This window comes from Natrix helvetica, assembly GCF_964273705.1.
Source record: "Natrix helvetica genome assembly, chromosome: 11".
NCBI classification, from domain to species: Eukaryota; Metazoa; Chordata; class Lepidosauria; order Squamata; family Natricidae; genus Natrix; species Natrix helvetica.
In genome coordinates, this window is record NC_138562.1 from 10,601,780 (window position 1) to 10,627,971 (window position 26,192).

Here is a 26,192-nt window from a genome sequence, read left to right on the forward strand (position 1 = left end):
TGACCCACACAGTCGCTAAGCGAATCCAGATTCCAACATTAACTTTGCTTGTACGAAGCTGTCTAGAAAAGTTGCGGGTGGCAACCACATTGCCCTGGCATGCTGCAACTGTCATCAGTAAATGTCAATTGCTAAGTGCCTGAATTTGGATCATGTGACTGTGGGGAATGCTGTGACAGTCGTAAGTGTGAAGACTGGTCATAAGTCACTTTTTTCAGTGCTTTTGCAAGTTCGAACAGTTGCTAAACGAATGGTTGTAAGTCAAGGACTATCTGTCATGCAGTTTCTTGTAACAGAGAAGCCAGGAAAGCTACTGAAAAAGAGCCTGGTGGCATAGTGGTTAAAATGTAATATTGCAGGCTGACTCTGCCCACTGCCAGCAGTTCGATCCTGACCGGTTCAAGGTTGACTCAGCCTTCCATCCTTCCGAGGTCAGTAAAACAAGGACCCAGATTATTGGTGACTATGTAAACTACTTAGAGAGGGTTGTAAACCACTACGAAACAATTTATAAGTCTAAGTCCTACAGCTATTGCTACTGAAATGCTCACAGGATTTACTATAGTACGTTCCCCAACACTTAAAAACACTAGGCTTGTATGTAGTAGAGGAATAAAATCAGGGGCTCTATGGGACACCCAGTGCAAATTTAAAAGAAATATGGTTTATTTTCACCGTTACCTTTCCAAATGATCCTTGACCAAGGACTTTAAGCAATTCAAATTGTGCTGGGTCTGCTTTTTCACATCCTTCTTTCACATGATGGGTAATAGGAATCTCTTTGACACTTCCTTCATCCTATTGAAAGAAAGAAAAGAAGAAAGGAAGGAAGAGAGAAAGAGAGAGAGAAAGAAAAGAAAAATAAAAGCTGATAAGAATGAGTGCTACATTAGTTAAGGTTTCTGCACTCTGCTTGTTTACCTAGGCTTTTAAAGCAGATTATCATAGTTGTAAAGGATATTGTTGATGTTTTATGGTTTGTAAGGAACAAAGAGGCAAAGGTGGCTTACCACCTTCGAACAGGCTATTCAACATACATACATATACATACAGAAGACCCGAACTATAGTTTACAATCTGAGAAAATGTATAATAAAGCTTTTCTAATTTTTTAAGACTTGGGTATTTATACATTAAAGGAACTCTGTCATTGTAGAATCCAGTGAAAAGGCACTGAGAAGGGACTCCCTATTTTATAGACCAGCGATGGCGAACCTTTTTTGGCTCATGTGCCACAAGTGGGGGGAGCGCAGGGGGGTCGTGTGCAGGCGTGCCGCACCCATAATGCAAAGCGCCCCCCCCAGTGTGCATGCGCGCACAACGCGCGACCCCCCCCCCCATTTTTACATGCTTTTTTCGCCCTCCCCAGGCTCCAGAGGCTTTATAGGAGCCTGGGGAGGGCGAAAAGAGCCTCCCCCCCCCGGAGGCCTCTAGAGGCTTCAGGGACTGTCTGGAGGCTTCCCTGAAGCCTTCGGAACGCTTAAAACGACCCTCCGAGCAAACCGGAAGTGACTTCACAACTTCACAACCGGAAGGGGCATTCACAACTTCTGGAGGCAAGCTGTTCCACTGGTTAATTGTTCTCACTGACAGGAAATTTCTCCTTAGTTCTAAGTTGCTTCTCTCCTTGATTAGTTTCCACCCATTGCTTCTTCTCCAACCCTCAGGGGTTTTGGAGAATAGCTTGACTCCCTCTTCTTTGGGGCAGCCCCTGAGATATTGGAACATTGCAATATTTTGCACAGGTGTAAGATACTAGAAACCATCTCAGCACTAGCTTTGGGTACACTGAAAAGGTACCGCTCTCCCAGGAAAAAGAGCAGCTTAAAGGTAGAAGACAAAGAAAGAAGAAATGGCATCCATCAGTCCAAGTTGAAGTGTCAATATTCCATATCAAATGATAATGTTTTTTCAGTGTTTTTTTTTTAAATCATCTACATGAACCGATCTTAGGAGTTCATCTGTTTCTATGTTTAAAAGTGATCTGGAGTAACCCGGATTTGACAGTAGAACGGGTTTCTGTGGAAACTGACACAATAGTAATTAAATAAGAACTTAAGAAAACAATGCTCTTGAATGCCACTGTCAGTGGAAATGATGTTATACTCGCTTATTACCATAATCGGAACATTTTCTGGCTGAGTCATCGTAGACCTCACACCACTGAAGGATCTGAAATGCTACAGTACTTCCAGTGAATTCTAAATACTGAGCGGTAGCCACATAATAGAGAGAGAGAAGAAAAAAAAAGGGTTTTGAACAGAATTTGGAAATTCAACAGCTGTTAAGTGTGGGCAGCAGCTCCACATGCAGCCGAACAGGAGAAAGAAAACATGTGTTGTACAACTGCATAATGCTCCATCAGCTTCCAGCTTCGTCAGTTCTGGCCTAACATCTTCCCCCCCCCAAAAAAAAACCCTTACATTTTCACTTTCTTCTTGTTTCTAAAGCCCAGTCTCGCAGTTAGGAGATTGGACTGCAGAAACAAGAAGAAAGTGAACATGTAGATGTTCACAATAACAGTGAAATGTTAATATATATGCACGTTATGGTGGCGTCAAACCCTTGCCTGACTGGGTGGCTCAGTGGCTAGGACAAGGAGCTTGTCAATCAGAAAGCTCGGCAGTTCAAATCCCTAGTACAGGTCTCCTGCATGAGCAGGGGGGTTGGACTAGATGACCTCCAAAGTCCCTTCCAACTCTGTTACTGTTTACTGTAACATTGTAATATCATATGCAAGTACCCTGTTTCCACAAAAATAAGACCCAACTGGAAAATACGCCCTAGCATGATTTTTTCGGGATGCTCGTAATATATGCCCTACCAGCACCACCCCCAATAAGCCCCAGTTAAGATCATCAGCCAGATGAATGCAATTAGTACTGTAGTTCCCCGAAAATAAGACTTAACCAGAAAATAAGGCCTAGGGCATCTTTTGGAGCAAAAAATTAATATAAGACCCTGTCTTATTTTGGGGGAAGCACAGTATGAAAATTGTCGCTGTGCTACATGATGCCCTTTTCTTCCTTTCTGTGGGACCTCTCTTCACCTATTCATTTGATCTCCTAACACCTGGATTCGTTTAGCTTTTCCACAAGCGTGCTTTAATATAGATGTTAAAACCTGGAACATCTGTGGCAGAGCTGAGACGATTCACCAATGTTGCCAAGATCCAACTGAAGTAATCAACTGGATTTTGCAATATTTATTTACTCCCTTTTTCCTTGATCCTTCTTAAAAGATCGAAACAAATTCACAGAATTGTTTAACGGAAGCAAATGAGTTAGAAGAAAAGTTTTCGTTTTCAGTTTTAGTGTTGGAGAACTGGATTCATCTATGTTTTTCTGCTCCATAGCTACCACTGTGACTGGACTTGAGCAGTGATGGAGAGTACCATTTCTGTCCAATATAATTGAGCAGAAAAATGTAATGGCATGAATATATGTAATATTGTATTACTGTTAATTAAAATCCCAAGATTTTTGTTTTTATGTTTACAAATCCCAACAGTTTCAATGATGCAGGAAAACCTTCTTGTTATATTCTATTATTTTACTGTATTATTAATACAGCATTACAATAATGCAATAATACTGGCAAACAGTATTTAAAAGTTATGATACTATCTCCAGAAAACTTATTTGATTGATTTCATCCAAACCAGTGAATGTCACTAATTAGCATTGTTAATTAATATTATAAATATTTGTAGCCTTCAGCTTTATCTAAATCTAGCTTTAATATTGACTATTGATTACTGAGGTTGTCATTTCAACATGTTTAAATATTCCCAAAACCAACTAGAACCTTACCAACGAGTGTACAACACATTCTTTAATTTGTAGGAAATGAGCTATCCTGACTTGAAATATATATTATCGCGTGACAAAGATATTATATTTTCCAGCTCCCGTTGTGCCCTTGTGCGGCTAATATTATAAAAGAATCTTGTCTAATAAGAAAAAAAAATGTTATCTAACTCTTAGATTAAGCGTCTTTTCAGTTCTAATTTACATGGAAGCATTACTATGAGTAGCAATTCCTGGAATAACACAAAACATAGAACAAATAAAGTTCCTTGGCCAACAGCTTCTCTTTAATTAGCAGCCAACGCATTTACTGATGAGACCTACTAATGTATGGTTAGGATGCTAGTGCTCATGTTACGGACAGTGTAATTTGTTGGGAATGAGTGGGAGAGGTTCTTCCAGGATAAGCATTAGAATCCGTGGAGAATTTCCACATCTCTTTTGGATTCTTTCCTCTTTTTTCCCCCCAGCTTTTGAAATAAATACCCTATATCCCTGAAAGTAAGACCTATCCCCCCAAAAAATAATGTTTTACATGTGTGCCTAATATAAACCCTATCCCTATCCCACCCCAAAATAAGCCCTACTCAAGAGCCTGCAAAGCCAGCTGGCCACCCATCCCCTCTGGTTGCTTGTGGTGCTGCAGCCACCAGATGAGGTGGGATGGTGGTGGAGCTGACCCATGTGCCCCATACCTCAGGCCCCCCCACATCCAGACCATCCACGCCGCAACACCTGCCTCGCGAGTTCACTTCTGCTGGTGGTCACAATGGAGCAAGAGGCTGAGCGGTGCGCTAACGGCATGGCTGCAAGGCAAGGCAGGTATCGGAGTATGGATGGCCTGGCTGCAGGGGGCCTGAAGTAAGCCAGAACGGGGCGTGCGGGGAAGCTCTGTCCCCTCACCTCACGGCGGTGGTGCTGGCATGCCGCATGGCCTCCTGCCCTGCCTTGAGCAAGCAGAAGAAGTGGGCCTCCTGTACATGGAAAAACAATAAGACACCCCCTGAAAATAGGCCCTATTGCTTATTTTGGGACCCAAAAGAAAGACATATGTGTGTGTGTCCGTGTATTGTGAGTGTATGTTGTGTACACTCACATACACTCACAATATATATGGTGTGTGTGTAATCACGTTGTACCTCCTACTATCAGGGAAATATAAAACAGAGCAATTGTCAACAAGTCTTGGCATTTCATTGTCAAAATAGTTTTAAGGTGCTCATTTCCTAGTTAAAGTTAGCAAGCAAAACTACAAGCTATTGAAAGAGGATGAATCTGATATCCCTGGGACAAAATAAAGGCAGAGCAAGCAACATCCTGTTAAACAACTACTGTGGAATTAAAACACCAACATTGGCCAACCAAGCAACCAACAAACAATTGGGTGTTTCTGATAATGAATTTGACGTATAAGGGAACCCTTTCCTTCTGTTGTAATGGGGGTTTCAATTCTCTGAGCTGAGAACTATTTTATTTTTCTCAACTATATCTGTAACTAGTCACCATGGGGATTTCTTATGTGCAATGGTAAGTAGGCTAATAAGTTGATAAGGTATCGAACACAACTCCTCCCCACAACTTTCTACAACCAGAAAGGAGGAATATTTCTGCAAACAAGACACTTTTGCAAAACTTCGTCTTGAATGTTGTTTTCCACCGCTGGACTCAGTAGATGGCAGCACACAGTAACTGATCTCATAAATTAAGCAGCCACCAGCCCTGGTTAGTATTTGATTTTGCGAGAATTAGATGGGAATTCCAAGGGAACCGGCTGGATTGGAAAATAGAAAAAAAAAAGAATCTCGGAAAAAGATAATGGCGAACCACTTCCCTTGGGAATGTCAAGAAAATTGCATGGATATAACCACAAAGAATGAAGTTTGACTGAAGGGCATCTTCGAATCCAAAACCTTGAGATTTGGTGGGGGGGAATCCAATTGCATGTTCAGACTAAAACATTTCGTTGGCTACCATTTGTTCCTGTTTTAAACAAGCAGGTGCTCTGGATGCAATTCTTATAGAATTAGATTTTTTTTTTAAAAAAGCAGACTTGCATCTTGGAAAATATGTAATTATTTTAAAAGCACATCTAGGCGAACCAAAAATTTTGTACGTACTTTCTCCTCGGCGTGGCCCAAAAAGTCATTTTCCCTAAAGGAAAATTTTGTTTGTCTCCTCTTTACACCGGGTACCGTATAATTGTGTTTTCTTGCATTAAATCTTGTCCCAATTATTTTTTTTTCTTTTGGAATATATTTTAATTATTTTTACATTTAAAACAATGCAGTACCGCGAAGTCGAAGTGACCATACATTCACATTATATACAGCTAGTCTCAACCATTAGCAATTAGCCTACTTAATACGTTGTCTGTCCTTCTGTCCAATCACAATATATACAGTTCGTTCCAATCTTGTCACCTTGTCTTATACCAATCATAAAATCTGTTCCAGACTTCAAAATATTCTGATTCTAAATCTTGTCCAATTTTAATAGACTGCCTGAACAATCCCTGCAGTTTTCTTGGCAAGTTTTTTCCCCCCAGAGGTTTTTACCATTGCTTCTTTCCTAGGGCTGAAAAAACATGAACTGGCCCAAGGTCACCCAAAGGATTAGAACTCACAGTCTCCTTATTTTTAGATGAATGCCTTGATGATTGCACCCAACAGGCTACCCAGATAATATAAAATTATTTCAATTCCCATCGTGAGGAGTATCCCAAATGTACTTACGTTACAGAAATATGGTTCTTCTTCCTCCATAGGTTCATCCACCATTTTAATGCCATTCAGCTGCAAATATATATATAAAAAAGTTGTCATGAGTTCAAACGCATAAGCTTTGAAAGCAGCTTTCTTCTTTCGTTCACAGTGTCATCGAAAAGAAATGGAGAAGTCTGTTGCACCCAAAATGGGAGTTTGTTTTAGATACAAACCTTAGCTAATCCAAAATAAACTATCCATTATGCTGGAAAGTTGCTACAGGTGTGGTAAAAGAGGGAGAAGAGCGGTGGTGGCACAGGGCTTAGAAGGCAGCATTGCAGGCTACTTCTGCCCACTGTCAGCAGTTCGATCCTGATTGGCACAAGGTTGACTCAACCCAGTAGGGGTACAGTGCAACGGGCCCCGGGGTCCTCCACATGAATGCGCACGGCGCACGCATGCATCCTACCCTCCGGCGACGCCTCCCCAAGGGTCCAGCTGCTCGGCAGAGCATTGCGCAGGCATGGAAGCGCCAATGAGTTTAAAGGCAGGTAAGGACGACGGGTGGGCGGGTGGGCCCTCGGGAGCACCGTACCGGAATGGTACCCAGTGCTCCGGGCAGGCACCAGTATGCCTATACTGGGGCGTACCGCCTGCAACCCACCACCGACTCAACCTTTCATCCTTTCGAGGTCGGTAAAATGAGGACCCAGATTGTTGGGGGGGGCAACACGGCTTGCAGTCTTCCCTAGCTCCGTTTTCACTGGCAAAGGGCTACAGGAAGCCATCACGGCTGAAAACGGTTTTCGCTGGCAGAGACCCCATGGGCCGGTCCTTCGCTCTTTCCATGGTGGACCCGAGAGCCACATCTAAGCACCTTGTAGGCCATTTCCGGCCCACAGGCCTTGAATTTGACACCCCTGATCCAGAGGTGGTATTCAGCAGGTTCTGACCTGTTCTGGAGAACCGGTAGCGGAAATTTTGAGTAGTTCAGAGAACCTACAATTACCACCTCTGGCTGGCCCCGCCCCATCTACTCTCTGCCTTGCGAGTCCCAGCTGATCGGAAGGAAATGGGGATGTTACAGTAACCTTCCCCTGGAGTGGGGAGGGAATGGATATTTCACAGTATCCTTCCCCTGCCATGCCCACCAAGCCATGCCCATAGAACCGCTAGTAAAAAAAATTGAATCCCACCACTGCCCTGGTCTATAGGATTGCATCTTCTTCCTTTTCTTTTCTTTTTTCAGGAAGTAACGTTAAATGCAACTGCACTTTTCAATGGAACTTGCTCTCCTATCCACTTGCTAAAGTCCCTAAGTTCATAGCAACGGAATATAACAATAGGTCACAGAGGAGATTATACTAACGTAAGCAGTGCGTGCTTTCAAAATATACAAGGAGTATTTATGCTTAACGTGCTCAGATGTTTATAAAGGAACAGAAGTACAAATCATCGCTTCCTAAACTTCTGTTCTAAGATGAGAATAACCAGAAAACTTGGATGGCGTTTCGCGATCATATAAAGGTTCTACACTGAAGGGAGAAAAATGTGTTTTTATTTATATTAGCACTCACTGGATTTTATGCTTTGGAATGATCGTTAGGCATGAAATGATTGTTAGCCAATATCCTGGCTTTCAAAATGAAACCATCCTTTGGATTGTATTTGAGTACTCCAAGAGAATGTTTAAAATGAACGAATAAGCTGGAAGGGACCTTGGAGGTCTTCTAGTCCAGCCCCCTGCTCAAGCAGGAGAACCTGTACCATGTCAGATAAGTGGCTGTTCAGTCTCTTCTTAAATATCTTTAGTGACGGAGCATCCACAGTTTCTGGTGGCAGGCTGTTCCACTGGCTAATTGTCCTCACTGTTAGGAAGTTTCTCCTTAATTCCAGGTTGCTTCTCTCTTTGATTAGTTTCCAACCATTGTTTCTTGTCCTGCCCCTGGTGCTTTGGAGAATAAGTTGACCCCCTTCTTCTTTGTGGTAACCCTTCAAATACTGGAATACTGCTATCATGTCATCCCTAATTCTTCTTTTCTTTAGACTAGCCAAACCCAAATCCTGCAGCCGTGTTCTTCATATGTTTTAGTCTCCAGGCCTTTGTTCATCTTAGTTGCTCTTCTCTGAATTTTTTTCCAAAGTCTCAACACCTTGTTTGTAGTATGGTGACCAAAATTGGTTGCAGTAGGTCCAGGTGTGATCCTTACTAGAGTTTTATAAAGCATCACTTGATCTTGATTCTATGCCTCTGTTTGTTCAACCCAGGATTGTATCGGCTATTTTGGCTGCTGCTTCACAATGTGCTACCTCATCTTCAAGCAATCATCCAGTAAGACTCCAAGGTCCCTCTCCCTGTTACTGTTTTGAGCCAGGAGGTTGAAGCAAAAGTGGAAATGCCAAATTAATCTAGTGGGTCAAAAGCGGAGGCTAAATAGGCGAGCATTTTACCAAATTCTTTTTTAAAAGCCAAGTGAAACTACATCAGCTGCTACAATTCAGACAGACTCATGCGCTGGTGGCGTCTCGTCTGGACTACTGCAATGCCCTCTACATGGGGCTTCCCCTGGGACGCGCCCGAAGACTACAGCTAGTTCAGAATGCAGCCGCGCGGGCCATCACGGGGAGTACCAGGTACTCCCACATTACACCTCTCCTGCGCGAGCTGCACTGGCTGCCTGTGGTTTTTCGGGTGCATTTCAAGGTGTTGATCACCATCTTTAAAGCGCTCCATGGCACAGGACCTAGCTACCTGCGGGATCGCATCCTACCGCACACATCCCTGCGACCAATTCGCTCTCACAGGGAGGGACTCCTCCGGGTGCCGTCCACCAAGCAATGCCAACGGGTGGCGCCTAGGAGTAGAGCCTTCTCTGTGATGGGCCCAACCCTCTGGAATGACCTCCTCCCCGACATCAGAACTACCACCGACTTCCGCTCCTTCCGACAAAAACTAAAGACTCACCTGTTTCGATTAGCCGGCCTGGCCCACTCATAGTTTTATCTTACCTCCTGGCAGATATTTTAATTGGGGAATTTCATGTGTAATTATTTTAAATTCAATTTTTGGGGGTATTTTTAGGGGTTGTTTTTAAATACTGCTTTTAATGCTTTACTTGAAGGTACAGTTTTATATAGCCTCCTCCATTTATGTATTTATGTATTTATGTATTTATTTATATGCATCCTATTTGTGTTTTAGCCTGACTGTACACCGCCCCGAGTCCCTTTTGGGAGAGGGGGCGGTCTAGAAATACGAAATAAAGTAAAGTAAAGTAAAGATGGCTCGCGAGATTTTCCTCTCAACCTAATTTTAAAGAATTGTCTCCATTTTATGAAAAGTCACACTAAGTTAAATAATCTTTTTTGGTCTTTTTTTCCTCCCTTACTATGAAGTTGCTAAATTTGTTCAAAGTTGCACTTTAGAAATGACGATGCGTTCTTGTCCTAACTTGTCGACTAGGTTCATTAAAAAAACTGGAAAAACCCGATAAAGAACGCGAGGATAATTATTCATTTTGCGAGATGAATTATCATATAATTCAGCAACAACTCATGCTCCTCTACTCTCCCATCCTACAACACGTGCTGCATACCTGCCCACACCCATTACCACATGCTAAGAAATATCTTTCTGGATTATTAAAGCAACGAGAGTCATCAACTATCTACCGCAAACTTATTAATGTAGCCCACAAATTGAAACTCATCATTTTTTTTAATGTCCTGCTTTTATTATTTTTACAAATAACTCAAGGCAGAGAACATATCCTACATACGTTCTTCCTCTTATTTTCTCCATATTGACCATCCTGTGAGATGAGTTGAGCTGAGAGAGACTAACCCAACTGGCTGTTGTGGCTAAAATGGGACTAGAACTCACATCTTGCCTGGTGATTGGCCCCAAATCACCCTGCTGTCCTTCATGGCTAAAGCAGGACTAGAACTCACTGTCTCCTCGTGATTCAGGAGTCACCAAAGACAGCTTTCATGGTTAAAGCAGGATTAGAACTCACAATCTTCCAGTTTAATAGGAAAAAAAGGACTACAGGTGACATGATAGCAGTGTTCCAATATTTGAGGGGCTGCCACAAAGAAGAGGGAGTCAATCTATTCTCCAAAGCACCAGAAGGCAGGACAAGAAGCAACGGATGGAAACTAATCAAGGAGAGAAGCAATCTTAGAACTAAGGATGAATTTCCTGACAGTGAGAACAATTAACCAGTGGAAGAGCTTCCCTCCAGTAGGTCCTCCATCCGGGGAGATTTTTAAGACAAGATTGGACAACTTTCCAAATAGGTTATTGTGTAATACAGTGTCAACCTCCATAGCATTGTTCAATAATGTGTGTCTTCTATGCAGCACTACAAAGAAGGTGAACACCAGCGAAGGGGTGTGTGAGAATTAGACTGCTAAACAATTTAAAGCAAAGCCCTCTCTAAGTTAGAAAATGAATACCAAAATGAATAGATTCACTTGGAATGGGAAAAGGTAGTTCCATTAAAGGTGGGGGAGAAATTCAGCTCATTTCAAACTGAATTTCAGCCGTGGGAGGTAGGTAGGTACCTTGATTTGGTAGTCACTGAAGGGAACCACTTAACAAAAGACCCTAGATTCTAGTCCCCATGATAGAAGCCCCTATATGAGTCTCAATATGAGACTATGTTCACATAATATGTTAGTCAAAGCTTATAGTTAAGCGAGCATCAGCAAGAAAATTACTGGCCTTCTCAATCCAATATAAAAAAATATGTTGACTCTAGAAAGAGTGCAGAGAAGAGCAACAAAGATGATTATGGGAACGGAGGCTAAAACATACGAAGAACGGTTGCAGGAACTGGGTATGTCTAGTTTAATGAAAAGAAGGACTAGGGGAGGCATGATAGCAGTCTTCCGATATCTCAGGTGCTGCCACAAAGCAGAGGGGGTAAAGCTATTCTCCAAGGCACCTGAGGGTAGAACAAGAAGCAATGGGTGGAAACTAATCGAGGAGAGAAGCAACTTAGAACTAAGGAGAAAATTTCTGATAGACAGTTAGAACAATTAAACAGTGGAACTACTTGCTTCCAAAAGTTGGGAATGTTCCAACACAGGACGTTTTTAAGAAGAGACTGGGCAACTATTTCTTTGAAATGGTACAGGAGTTCCTGTCTAAGCAGGGGATTGGACTAGAAGACCTCCAAGATCCCTTACAACACTGTTATTCTGTTCTGTTCTGTTCTGTTCTGTGTACTGGTTGTTTGAACTGTTTGGTTCTTTTCTTTGCCTGCAATGCTCACTCTTACTAATAAGAGATGCGAAGCTAAAATAAAACATCGGTTGTTTTAGGTACATTCATTTGGGTACCAGTGGGTGGAAGACATTGGCAGATGATTTGATAAGCTTTAAATAACCCTTTGGTAGATGGTGCAGAGATAGTGGCATCGGAAACCAAAAAGATTCTGGATGTTTACTGCCTTCTCTCTCTCTCTCTCTCCCCAAACTGTTAGACCTTAATGTTATTTAAGTTTCTCCGCGTCCATCTGGCTCTTTGTCACTTCATTTTATTTGGTTGAGGAATTATTCCAACTCAATTTACTGACACTCACTCAGCGAGGCAAGTTCGGGAACAAAGGGACAGCTTGCAAGCTTTCAAATGTTGCAAAAGTGCAAAAGGAAGGGCACAAACAAGCAGAAACCAAGCCCAACCAAAGGTTTAGTGCAGGGGTGTCCAAACTTGGGAACTTTAAGACTTGTGGACTTCAACTCTCAGAATTCCCCAGCCAGCATGGCTGGCTGGGGAATTCTAGGAGTTGAAGTCCACAAGTCTTAAAGTTCCCAAGTTTGGACACCCCTGGTTTAGTGCCTCTCTTCAAATTTCTTTTAAAAAACAAGAGGCGCCGTTATCTTTTTAGGAAACTCAACGGAGGTTGTTGCCAAAACGTTGTGTTTCTTAGACCGAAAGGATCTCTGCAGCAGATCCTCAAGAATGAGCAGGTGTGCAAGAAAGGAACATGTAAAATATTCTTCTCTCAACCCACTAAGAAACCAGCACCTGAATTCTGATCAGAAATAAATAGGCAGAGCGCAGCGTTGTTTGTTAAGCATTGCACAAAATCCCTTCTACGAGTGAGAACTTTGCTCCCTTCACCACAGCCCTTCCGTGACGCATTGCTCCTTACATCTGCTGAAGCAGTGGCCAGGATCCGAATGTGGCAAGCACATGTATCTATCCCAGCCTAGATGGGGGTAACTGAAAGGATGGCGTAGCCTTACCAAAGAGGACAGGCCGAAGGATGAGAGGAACATTTCATGCATGCTATGCACACATTATTCAAAGGACAACACTGAGGATTTTGTGCTTCTCTCCCAGCGTCTAATTTGACATTCAGCCCTTCTTAGGTATGGTGTGCCATGATGGACCAGATTCTTTTAACAATAAGGGGCTTGAATGGAATGAATATTGACAGAACCTCTGCATGTTCAAAATCCTTTAGACAGAAGTACAACTAATGAAGCCATGAGCTACAGGAAGAGAAGTGGACAAGGGGGACATCTTCCTTGCAGGAATAATAAGGTTGCCCCCCCCCCCCAACATTCTTTCAAAAAGCATGAAGAGATGGTTTTGCCAGCAGGCCAGAGAGCCCAAGGTACTACAGAGCCCACCAAGGGGTTGGTCCGATTGTTGCCGTCAGGGGTATCATGATGCTTTGTCAACCATGAAAGACAGGGAAGGGCTCTTGACTATACAGGTAGTCTTCACTTAGTGACTTCTTGTTCAGCAACCATTTGGAGTTAAAACAGGGTTCAAGAAGAAGACTTATGGCCTGTCCTTGAAGTTGTGGCTGTCGCAGTGTCCCCACAGTTACAGGGTCATGATTGGGGCACTTGGCAACTGACACACAGTTCCAATGGTTACAGCTTCTCACAGTCACATCATTGCCACTTGGGATCTTCACTGCCAGCTTCCAATAGCTCAAGTCAAATGGGGAAACCAGCCACACACACCCCTGATGTTGTGCTTAATGACTGCACAAGATTCCTTAACAACCACAACCTGAACTGTCATTGTACACTGAAGATCCCGTTTAATTTCGTTGCACAAGGCGCAATGACAATAAAGTAAACTAAGCGAAACCGCTAGAATGCAATCCAGAATGCAGCAACATGGGCAATTACGGGTGGACCTCAGGGGTGTCAAACTCGATTTCAATCAGGGTTGTGTTTGACCTTGGGGAGCTGGAGTAGGCATGGCCAGCCCAACATCACTCGTGTCAGGGGGGCGCCTGTGGTGGCCCAAGTGCTTTGCCAGCAAAAACGGGCTCCTGAGCTCCGTTTTCAGCTACGACAACCTCCTGCAACCCTCTGCCAGCAAAAACAGAGCTCGGGAGGGCCACATACATCCCCCCCCCCAGCTCCATTTTCGCTGGCAGAGACCCAGTGGGCCAATCCTTCATTGTTTCCAGGGTGGCTCTGCAGGCCAGATCTAAGCATATCCCTGGGCCGAATACGGCCGTGGGCCTTGAGTTTGGCACCCATGGTCTACAGTCATTGGGCAGCCTTGTAAATTTCTAAAATAAAACAATAAAGCACATAACATTGGTTGGCTCAGTGTTTTTAAAAATGAGGGCTTTTTTTAAACAGCGCTCGTAAACAAAAGTCCATCATGTGATATTTCTTTTCAACAAAACCCGGATTTCTGAGCACTGTTCAATTATGAAAGAACAAATGAAATTGGTTCTGGAATAAAGTCGTGGATCCAAAATGCCTTCTCCCTCTACTACGGCAAATTACCCTTCATCAAAAGTAAATCCTTTTCTCCTGCTTCAACTCAGCTTGGCCATGTAAACAGTAGCAATTTAACCAAACTCTTATGTTTCATGACTGGTTTTTTTTTTTTATGAACCATTCTAATATACGAGGAATGCCTTTCCGGCTATAACAAATCATCCCCCGTTATTAACTGTGACATTATCAAACAGTTCCAAAAACACAAATGCAGCAAGATAAAACAAACTTGAGCTAAATTCTTGTCAGCATAAAATGAACCAGAGACCAATAGTAACATGAAAAAAAAGAGAGTGTTTTGCAACATTAATTAAGAACATATTCCTCTGTAATACCATCACTCTAAATTTATGTACAGATGCAAACATCTGCTTTTCAGACACCCAGTCATTATATAAAGTGTAGGAAAAGAAATTATCTCCAGCCAAATAGTTTCAAACTTCATTTGGCGTGGACAATTGTAAACATCTACGGCATCAGCTAATAATTAATAATTATTAAATAATTATTAGTAATTAAGAAATAATTTCATTATTTCTTTTTTTAAAAAATACGTTTACTTTAACATTCATTCCTACAACTGCACTAGATTTTATGATAGATTAAAAGTACTCTGTGTTAATTCAGAATGACATCTGAATAAACTGCCAAATTTATTATTATTATTTTCTCCCTGCAACTGGATGAATGAGCCTGAATCAGACACTCTTACTTGGGAACAAGCCATTCTAAATAAAGTGCAAGAAACAGTAATTGTGTTTGTAAGGAATACCGCTGCTTGTATATCTGCAATATTCCAGAAGGATTAACAAGGGTTTAGAGAGAAGTCATTTGTCTGGATACCTATGGTAGGAATAATGGTTTAGAACTGTCAACTTTAAGATGTGTGGACTTCAATTTCCAGAATTCCCCAACCAATATGGAGAACGGAAGGAGCCAAAGCTGAGAAAGACTAGTCCCTCATGTCAGGGTTTCAAGTAACACCCCCAACGAAAGAAGACTCCAAGGCTTGAGTTTCCTCAAAGTTCCATTTTATTAGAGATGTCATATTGGCACATCTGGGAAAACCCGGATCTGAGCGTTTCCAGATTTTCCTCACCCAAAAGAAAGTCAAAGACCCATCCCCTGCACCCACAAGCCCGATCACAGGGCCCGATCAATGCATCATCCCAACTGGAGACAATCTCCAGTCACTCCCATCCAGGTGCAGGCTGAACGTCCTTGACTCCCAGAGAAAAGAATGTTGTTATGGCTATTATCTCCACCGACTCCTTGTAATCCCCACTCCCATTTCCCCAAGCACTAAATGTGGAAAGGGACGCGGTGGCTCAGTGGCTAAGACGCTAAGCATGTCAATCAGAAAGGTCAGCAGTTCGAATCCCTACCGCCACCTAATGGAGTGAGCTCCCATTACTTGTCCCAGCTTCTGCCAATCTAGCAGTTCGAAGTCACGTAAAAAATGCAAGTAGAAAAATAGGAACCACCTTTGGTGGGAAGGTAACAGCGTTCCATGCGGCTTTGGCATTTAGTCATTCCGGCCACATGATCAGGTTTTTAGACAGCGCTGGCTCTTCAGCTTTGAAACGGAGATGAACACCGCCCCCTAGAGTCGGGAATGACTAGCACGCATGTGGGAGGGGGAACCTTTACTTTACCTAAATATGGCAGCCCTGAAGCTCCAAAGAAAAAGATGGCTTCCAGGGTTGACACAGGCATTCTTCACCATTGAAGCTCAAGAGCTGCTCTTCTTCAACTGAACTTACAACTGAAACCAGCGGCTTTCCTTTTAGGTTTGATGGACAGACAGATTCAGAACGAACACATGGAGCTTTTGTTTTCTTACATGACACCAGCAGCACAACTTTTCTCTACGCTCAGAGATGGAAGAGCTCCTTTCATCACAATGAAAGAAGGGATGGTGAAGTCGGCGGAGTTGGCAGAGATGGAGAAATGGAGCACTTTGATTAAAGATAGGACTTTGCCTAGCTTTTCGAGCAGAATATAGAATAGAATATTCTTTATTGGCCAAGTGTGGTTGGACACACGCAAGGAATCTGTCTCTGGTGCATTAGTCCTCAGCATGTGCAGAAGCAACAAAGCAATAAATCGTAAAGCACAAGATACAACCAACGAAGTGATGGTCATGAGATATCAACAGGAGTAGTTAAAGGGAAAGGTGAGAAGGATAATAATAATAATACAGTCCTACTACATGGTTAGATGTCCTTAGGCCAGGAGTCAGCAATCTTAAACACGCAAAGAGCCACAACTAGAAGCCCCCACCCCCAATTCAATTCTGGAGCCCACCAGAAGTCTGGTTCCCCCACCATAGAGTCTCCTCCTAGCATGCCATCCCCAGCTGCTTTTCTGGTTTCCAGTACACACATGCATGCCGGCCAGCTGATCTTTGCAGGTGCCGGAGCATTGGAAAATGCCCCCCAAAATGGCAAAGAAACAGGCAGTTTTTCAGGCCATTTTTTGGCCCGAAAAAGGCCTGAAAATGGCCCCCAAAATTGCCTGAAAATGGCCAAAAAACAGGCATGCATGCGCTGGCCAATTGGTCTTGGGGTTTTTGATGCTCTGTGCATTCACACAGGCGCACGTACATACATGCACGGGCATTCCTATTTGGGCACTCGGAGGCGAAAAGGTTCGTTATCAATGCCATATCCTAATATCCACTGACCTACCAATCTAGAAACGAGGCGTCACCAAACCCCCCCCCCCCCCACCAAGTATTGATTTCAATCCTAAAATAAATCGGGGTACCAAGTTGATAATCTAAAGATGCATTCTTCTCGTACCAAGTCTGTCACGAGCCCATGCACAAAAGAGGCATTGACAAGCTGTTGAAAGTTCAATTCAGATTCGTGACGATATTTGCTTTCTCCAAATCAAATAGCATCGTCCTAAACAAACATCCTTTTTTTTTTTTTTTTTTGATAAGGCTGAATCATTTCCTTTTAGGCAGGGAGATGACTCTGGCATCTGAATTCCTCATAAACCTCACAGTGAAGAGGTTTTTTGTGTGCGTACACAATCTGCCTAAATGCAAATAGTCCTTGCCTTATGACCATCAAGTCCAAAACTTCTGTTGTTAAGTGGGACAGCTAAGTGAGGCTTGCCCCGTCTTACGACCTTTCTTGCCCGTTGTTAAGTGACTCACTGCAGTTGTTAAGTTAGTAACGAGGAGGTTAAATGAATCTGGCTTCCCCCTTGGCTTGGTTTGTGAGATGGTCGCAAAAGGGAAATCACATGACACCGGGACACTGCAAACGTCATAACTATGAGTCATTTGCAAAGTGTCTGATTTTTGATTATAGGGGATACTGCAACGGTCGTAAATGTGAAAAATGCCCAGAAGTCACTTTTTTCAGTGTAAGATCAAGCAGTCAGTAAATGAACAATACAATAGCAGAATTGGAAGGGACCTTGGAGGTCTTCTAGTCCAACACCCTGCCTAGGCAGGAAACCCTATACCGTTTCAGACAAATGGCTATCCAACATCTTCTTAAAGACTTCCAGTGTTGGGGCATTCACAACTTCTGGAGGCAACTTCTGTTCCACTGATTCATTGTTCTAACTGTCAGGAAATTCCTCCTCGGTTCTATGTTGAACAGTTATAAGTCAGATTACCTGCACTAATATGACAAGTAGCTAAAAGTTATAATGTAGAAACCCAGAAGCTTGCAAACTAAGAACAAAAGACACAGATGTGGCTTATACTAACAGTTCTACATTTCAAAGACGTTATTTCATACATCCAGATTATTTCCAGAGAAACTTTTTTCTGGATCCGCCGTTAATGCATCAAAGATACTACTAGTAGTATAAGGGCCTCGGAATAACTGCAGAAAACAGGAGGATGGTGCCAATTTCACGATGTTATTATGTAAGCCAGCAAAGTTTTTTTTTTTTTTTAACAGTTGTTTCCGTTTCAAGCTAAACTTCAAACATCAACCCCACAGCTTGGTTCAAACATTGTTCATTTAATGTAAAGGCCTAGAAATTCCTTCTCAGCAGCCAAGCAAGTTTGACTTGGGGATCAAATGAACAAATAGTAGTTTCTCTCTCCACTAAGTAGTTAGTATCTTTTGATTAGCCAATGCATGAGCAGGCAGGAAGCTGTAGTTAGAAGAAGGGGTAGGAAACACTGAGAGAAGAGGCCCTGGATAGGGTGGGTGAGGAATTCATGTCCCCTTTCTGAACTATAACCTCTCAGAGTTACGAAGCAGGGGGGGGAAAAAGACAGGTAGAAGATTGCCACCCCAGGACAGGGAGTCCTCGACCTACGACCACAACGGGGCCCAAAGTTTTAGTTTGCTAAGCGACACATTTGTTACAAGTGAGCTTTGTGGCCCATTGTACAATCTTCCTTGGCACGGTTGTTCAGTGAATCTTTGCCATTGTTAAGTTGGTCACACGGTTGTTGAGGGAACCTAGTTTACTCATTGTCAGAAAAATCACAAAAGGGGATGGATGTCATGAGCCCGGGACATTGAAATCGTAAATTAATGTGAGTCAATTGCCAACTGATTTGAATTTTGATCATGTGACCATGAGGATGATACCAAGTGTGAAAAATGTACATAAGTCACTTTATTTCAGCGATGTTGTCAATTTGAATGGTCAGTAAATGAACTGTTGTAAGCCGAGGACTATAGACTATAGATAGAGAGATAAGATAAGATTAAAATAGATTAAAATAGATTATATTAGGTAGGTAGGTAGGTAGGTAGGTAGGTAGGTAGGTAGGTAGATAGATGATAGATAGATAGATAGATAGATAGATAGATAGATAGATAGATAGATAGATAGATAGATAGATAGATAAGATAGATGATAGATAGATAGATAGATAGATAGATAGATAGATAGATAGATAGATAGATAGATGATAGATAGATAGATGATAGATAGATAGAATAGATGATAGATATAATAATGATAGATAGATAGATGATAGATAGATAGATGATAGATAGATAGATAGATAGATAGATAGATAGATAGACAGACAGACAGACAGACAGACAGACAGACAGAATAGATGATAGATATAGATAGATGATAGATAGATAGATAGATAGATAGATAGATAGATAGATGATAGATAGATGATAGATAGAATAGATGATAGATAGAATAATGATAGATAGATAGATAGATAGATGATAGATAGATAGATAGATAGATAGATAGATAGATAGATAGATAGATAGATAGATAGACAGACAGACAGACAGACAGACAGACAGAATAGATGATAGATATAGATAGATGATAGATAGAAAGATAGAAAGATAGAAAGATAGAAAGATAGAAAGATAGAAAGATAGATAGATAGATAGATAGATAGATAGATAGATAGATAGATAGATGATAGAGATAGATAGATACAGGCAGGCAGGCAGACAGACAGACAGGATATAGATAGATAGATAGATAGATAGATAGATAGATAGATAGATAGATAGATAGATAGATAGACAGATACACACACACACTCATTCTCCCTCTCTGCACTTTCCTCTTTCATTTTGTTTCATTTCTCTAGTTCTTGTTTCTGCTACATTTTTCCCTTGTAAGGAAACGTAATAAAAATTCATTGTTAAAAAAAAATAAAGTCCGTGTTTGCAATGAAAACTGTCCCATACAAATGAGGATAAGCAAACGTACAATTTCTAAACAACGTCCTAACCACATGTTTTCATCACCCTGGAGAATAAATGTAAGAAAGCACTGTATCGCCAACCCTGCTGGGATTAAATTCAACAATTTCAAATAAAAGCACTAATCTTCAGCACGGATACCCAAATAATGAGACTTCACTACAGTGTTCGCCAAAAATTATGGAGGCAAACAGGCCCTGTTTAAGCATTCAATCATAGAAATATTTCAAAAGTACATGCAGCTATAATGGAGAACAGCATGGTAATTACAGTCCTTGGGAAATAGCACTCTGTGGACACACACAAACAGAGAGAGAATAAAATGTGAAGGCTACAGTCCTGCAGAAAAAGTTGTTCCAATCGCAGTGACTCCTTTCTGATAAAATGTTACATTCTCTAGTTAAGCACCAAAGGAACAGAATAAGACTTACTTACAATGCAATACAATACAATACAATACACTTACAAGAAAACATTGTAGCATGACGCTACAGTGTAATTATCCAGTGATGGGAATCAAATAATTTAACAACCAGTTCTCTGCGCTAATGATTTCTTCCAACAACCAGTTCACCAAACTGCTCAGAAAGTTAACAACCAGTTCTCCCGACGTGGTGCGAGCTGGTTGAATCCCACCACTGGTAATATCTAGCTGACTATTAAAGGTAAGTCACTCCTCCACAACTCTGTCACACACAAAACTACAGTTGCGAATTGTAAAACTTCCTCTCAAGAGGAACCTTTCAAAACTAGTATCTTTAAAACAAAAACAAAAAAAACTTGAAGTGCAATCACAGTTCAAGTCTAACCAGTTTTCAGAACAGTATTTGGATAAGATCTTTCACGAACGTCTCATGTAAACTGGCACGAATGGAACAGCTCCCTTCTGACTCTTTTTAATTCTAGAAACAGGAGTTGCGGTACAATGAAAGCTGCCTCCCTTCGCAATTCTGCAACGCAAATATTTCGGCATTTCACACACTAGCCTAGAAGCCGAAGGGGGTTATTTCCCCGGTGTAAATTTTCCCAACTCACTCTATTAGACATGGCAATTCCGGCAAGAGCCATGGTAAGAATAATCCGATGGCAAGAAAACTGACCAATAATTAAAGAAATTATTGCTGAGCTCACTGCTTATTTTTATAATGAAACTGCTGACTAACTTTAAAAATAAATCCCTCCCTATTCAGGCAGCTATTGATGCACCCAGTATGTTTGTTTAATGAAACCTCTCGTAGTGTCTGGGACCGAGACTGTTATAATTAACCCACCTAAAAGAGAACAAAAACCATCCTGGTTTTTTTTTTTAAAAAAAAAGCTGTTGCCAAAGTTAACGAAACTGCCCCTTTTCCAACATCCCTGTGATGTCCGTCCCGCATGCTTGCTTGCAAACAAGATTCACCCTAGAGCGTCTTATGGGAATGCAACCAGGTTGTTTTTCGTGATTAACAAACCCTTGAGAGGTTGCCCCTGAGGTTGCTTAAGTTTTCCTTAGGCTAGAAACAGTAACCACATCACTTCCTACATCCCCTAAGGACGAGAGAACCCTACTGCAGATGAATTATAGACCTCTAAGACACACGGTGGCAAGACAAAAACCCACAGTTCAAGGAAGCAGCCCTGCCAGACTTCCTGATTGCCACATCTGGTTTATCGAACTGACTTCGTTTTGCCAACCTAGCCCTGACTGTGCTGTTTAGGCAACCATGGTTTGGAGCTCATTGCAATAAGTCCACACTCTGCCTATTGCAGCTTACTCAGCAAACAATGATGTAATGCACCATATAATCCCGAGCAAGAGATTCTTATCTGGTTTAAATGTTTGGAGCATACTTCAGGACTTGAAATAGATAAAGGATAAGCGGCGGGGCAGAGTTCCTGAAACTAAATCACCAGGATAAGATCACCGCACCTGCAGGATCATAAACACTATTTTAGGTTCCATGCGGGAAAAGGAAAATATGGAAATAATAATAATAATAATAATAATAATAATAATAATAATAATAATAATAATAATAATAGAAGAAGAAGAAGAAGAAGAAGAAGAAGAAGAAGAAGAAGAAGAAGAAGAAGAAGAAGAAGAAGAAGAAGAAGAAGAAGAAGAAGAAGAAGAAGAAGAAGAAGAAGAAGAAGAAGAAGAAGAAGAAGAAGAAGAAGAAGAAGAAGAAGAAGAAATAATATGCATGGCATATTTTTGAAGGTTTGCAATGGCAAATCAGCAAAAAAAAAAGAGTATATTACGCACCACTTTAGTTCTAACATTTACAGAGCACTATGTTTTCTCTTACAAGAAGCAAGGGACAACATCCAGATTACTTCCTATTTTTTTAAATGAAATATTAAGATTATCCTGCAGAGCTGATGAATGAAACATGGGTGACATTTTGGAAGTGTTTTGGAGTATTTAAAGGGCACATTTCAAGGACAAAGAAAGACACGTGGCTGGGAAAAGAATTTTTAAAAGGTGTCAAAACCTAAGAAATAATTCAGAATCTTTTAGCATTCAGGGTACGGAAGTCAAAGCATTTTAAAATATTTCAGAAATCATTTTGAAACCCAAAGATGTTTGTTGGTGTACAAGTAGTGATGAAAACGATTTCTTTTTTAAAGTATAGATAGGGCTAAACATAAGTTAATACCCTCAAGAAGGATAGACTTCTTTCTTTCTCTCTCTCCCTCACCCCTCACCCCAATTTTTGAAGTAAAGTAGACCGAATACTAAAGAACAGCATTAAAAAAAAACCACATTACAAAAAAAAAGTAATACCATATTTCCCCAAAAATAAGACCCTTCCTGGATAGTAAGCCCAATCGGACTTTTGAGCAAGTAGTCCTTGCAAGTAGCTTTGCAAGTAGTCCTTGACTTTTGATCACGATCGAAGCCAAACTTCCCACTGCTAAGTAAGACGGTTGTTAAGCAAATTCCACCCCATTTTACCACCTTTTGGTCACCGTCATTAAGTGAATCACCACAACTTGTTAAGCAAATCTGGCGTCTCTCCATTGACTTTTGCTTGTCAGAAGTCAGCGGGGAAAGTCATGTGATCACAAAGGGTGATCACATGACCTCAGAACATGCAACTGTCACAAATACATGCCAGTTGCCAAGCATCCAAATTTTGTTCAACGTCACCACTAGGCTGTAACTGTCATAAATGTGAAAACCAGCCACAAGGCACTTTTTTTCAGTGCCATTGTAACTTTGAAACGGTCCCTAAATGAATGATTACATGTCAAGGACTATCTGTATTGCAGGTTGAGAATGTAGATACGACCATCCTGGATTTTAGGTTCTTGACTGGTACAAGATATTCAGCAACTCAAACAGTGGAAGTCACATCCTTATCTTTCGAACTGTAGAGCCATTTCTACATTTAGTTCCTGGAAAGGGGAACTGGGTTAAATTTAAAAAGATGTATAAATCCTCCGTGCCTGGGACCCATCTCCTCATCTAGGGTGAGGAGAATTCCAGCAGAAACTGAATAGAAGAGCATAACAGAGTTGGAAGGGACCTTTGAGGTCTTCTAGCGCTTCCAGTGATGAAGCACCCACAACATCTGGTAGCAAGCGGTTCCACCGTTTAGTTGTTCTCACTGTTAGGAGGTTTCTCCTTATTTCTAGGTTGAATCTCCCCTTGATCATTTTCCATCCATTGTTACTTGTCTGGCCTTCGGGTGCTTTGGAAAAAATAGGATTTTCCCTCCTCCTCTCTGTGACAAATATTGGAACACTGCTATCCCTGGTCCTTAAAAGAAATGTGAGCATCTGGTAACAGTTCAAAGCTAGGTTTATTTGGGAGGGAGGACTTGTCAAGACAGGGAAGGGACAAGGAAAGATAACTAAGAGCAGAAAGACTCTAAACCAGGGATGTCCACAATCTTGGCAACATTACGAACTGTGGACTTCAACCACACCGGTTGGGGAATTCTGGGAGTTGAAGTCCACAAGTCTGAAAGGAGGGATTTCCCCTGATCTAAAAAAAAAAAAAAAGATGAAGGAAAGTGACAGGGGAAGAAAAAGAAAGCAGAAGTTCTTGGAGACCCAAGTCGTAGAGGACCAAAGGCAAGAATGAGGAAGGAAAGAGAAGGTGGCCAAGAGGAAATATTTTTTTAAAAAAAAAAATGATTATATTGGCGGATGCTGTTAGAAAGAAGTTTTACATATAGGAAATAAAATTAAAGTTCAGTTCTCATTGAATTAAAGGTGTTTATTAGGGCAGGCTCCCTTCTCCAAGCAGGCGCTCCTGCCTTGAATTCACAACAAGACGGAAGTTAAGGAACGGAGAAAACCGTCAGAAGGCGAGGAGAACGAAGCCTGACTAGTTAGACTTGTCGACTTGCAGTTCGGCGGTTCGAATCCCTAGTATAGTATAGGTCTCCTGCGTGAGCAAGGGGTTGGATTAGATGACCTCCAAGTTGCCTTCCAACTCTGTTACTGTTATTGTTAGTTCATGAGAGCAAAGCCCGGCTGGGGATTAGAGGCATTGATGTACCGCACCTTCTCCAAGTCACAGCAGGTAGAATGACTGGGCTAAATAACCAAGAGGAGGGAAGGAAAGGGGTATCAAGAATCCCGACGGCCTGGGAGTAGGGGTGGGGTGGGGATGATGGGGCCGTAGATCCCCTGGACAAACAACCAGACTAGCCTCGGGGACACTCGATAGATAGATAGATAGATAGATAGATAGATAGATAGATAGATAGATAGATGATAGATAGATAGATGGATGATGGATGGATGATAGATGATAGATAGATAGATAGATAGATAGATAGATAGATAGATAGATAGATAGATAGATAGATAGATAATGATGATAGATAGATGATGATAGATATAGATGATAGATGATAGATAGATAGATAGATAGATAGAGAGAGAGAGAGAGAGAGAGAGAGAGAGATAGATAGATAGGCAGAGAGACAGAGACAGACAGACAGACAGACAGACAGATAGACAGACAGACGCCGGCTGGGCATCGGAGCACCCCGCATCCCTGGCGGAGGATGCGGCGCTCGGAAAAAGTCCCGGGGAAAGAATTTCGATCCCGGACCTTATTTTATTTTTCATTGTTAATGTTTGTTTTAAAAATATATAAATAATTTTAATTTTAATTTGGGGGGGGGATCCCGGGGAATAAGTCAGCAAAAGTTCGGAGGGGGTGTGTTAATGAATAGAGACCCCTCCCCCTCCCAAAAAAAACCAAAGGGGGAAGAAGGAGGAGGAGGAGGAAAGAGGGCAGGGGGCTGCCAAGGGAAGCGCCCCCATCCCAGCATCGCGAGGGGGCGGAGGAGGAGAGCTCGGCAGGGACCCTCCCCCCAGCCCGGCTGCCGCCCCCCTCCCCCCCAAAAAAACTTTACCCGGGCCGCCCTTCTCCCCGGCGCTCACCTCGCCGCCCGGACTGCTGCTGCTGCTGCCGGTGCCTCCTCCTTCTCCGGCGGCGGCGATCTCGGGCAGGTCGGCGGCGGGGATGGAGGCGGGCGGCGGCGGCGGAGGAGGCGGCGGCGGAGGCGGAGGGCAGAAGGGCTCAGGCGGCGGCTCCTCCGCGCCCTCGGGCGGCGCAAAGGGCACCATGGCGCCGCCTCCGCCGGCGCGCTCCTGCCACTCGGGGGCCCTGCCTTGCGCCCGGCTGCCTCCGCCGAGCCGGGGCGGCCGCTCATGCTCGACCCTCCCCGGGCGGAGGGGACGGAAGGACGGCACGGAGCGAAGAGAGAGAGAGAGCGAGGCCGGCTGGCGACCGGGGCTAGGCAGCAGCCGCTCCAGCGAGGCGCATGGCTTGGCTTGGCTGGGGAGGCGGGGAGGCTGCGCTGCTGCCGCGGCGGCGACCCGGCGAGCGGGGGCGGCACTGCGCGGCGCCGGCCTGGAGGGGGGGAGTTGGGGGGGCGGACCAGGGCGGCACCTGGAATGGGGAGGGGGCGCCCGTGACGTCAGCGGTCAGGGGAGAATCCTCTCTCTCTCTCTCTCTCTCTCTCTCTCTCTTTCTCGCTCTCTCTGACCCCTCCCTGGGTGGAGGGAACCGGCGGGGAAGGGGTTAAAGCCGGGGGAGGACCCCCCCGGGGAGGCGTGACGTCAGCGGTTGCGTGGACACCGCGAGGGGGGTGACGTCGGTGCCGATGACGTGAGCGCAGCCCGAACAAAGGAAGGAGGGAGGGAAGGCGGGGGGGCGTGGAGGGAAGGGACGGGGAGAGATGGGGGGGGGGAAAGCCCAGGTAGCAAAGGCGCCAGGCGGGGGATTGGGT

General features: G+C 42.9%; 1 protein-coding gene across 2 annotated transcripts in view; it reads right to left on the minus strand.

Annotated features, from left to right (window-relative positions):
* Positions 1-25,821, minus strand: part of RPS6KA6 (ribosomal protein S6 kinase A6) — a 62,184-nt gene extending 36,363 nt beyond the window's left edge. Inside the window, exons 1-3 of one of the 2 annotated variants that reach the window (XM_081964096.1) lie at positions 25,342-25,821; positions 6,542-6,601; positions 682-798 (exon numbers count right to left, since the gene is read on the minus strand). In XM_081964096.1, coding sequence (XP_081820222.1) covers positions 682-798; positions 6,542-6,601; positions 25,342-25,527 — 363 coding nt within the window. In that variant the 5' untranslated portion in view covers positions 25,528-25,821. The remainder of the gene's footprint in view (positions 1-681; positions 799-6,541; positions 6,602-25,341) is intronic. The other variant, XM_081964097.1, reaches the window with a different exon arrangement.
* Positions 25,822-26,192: the final 371 nt, after the last annotated feature.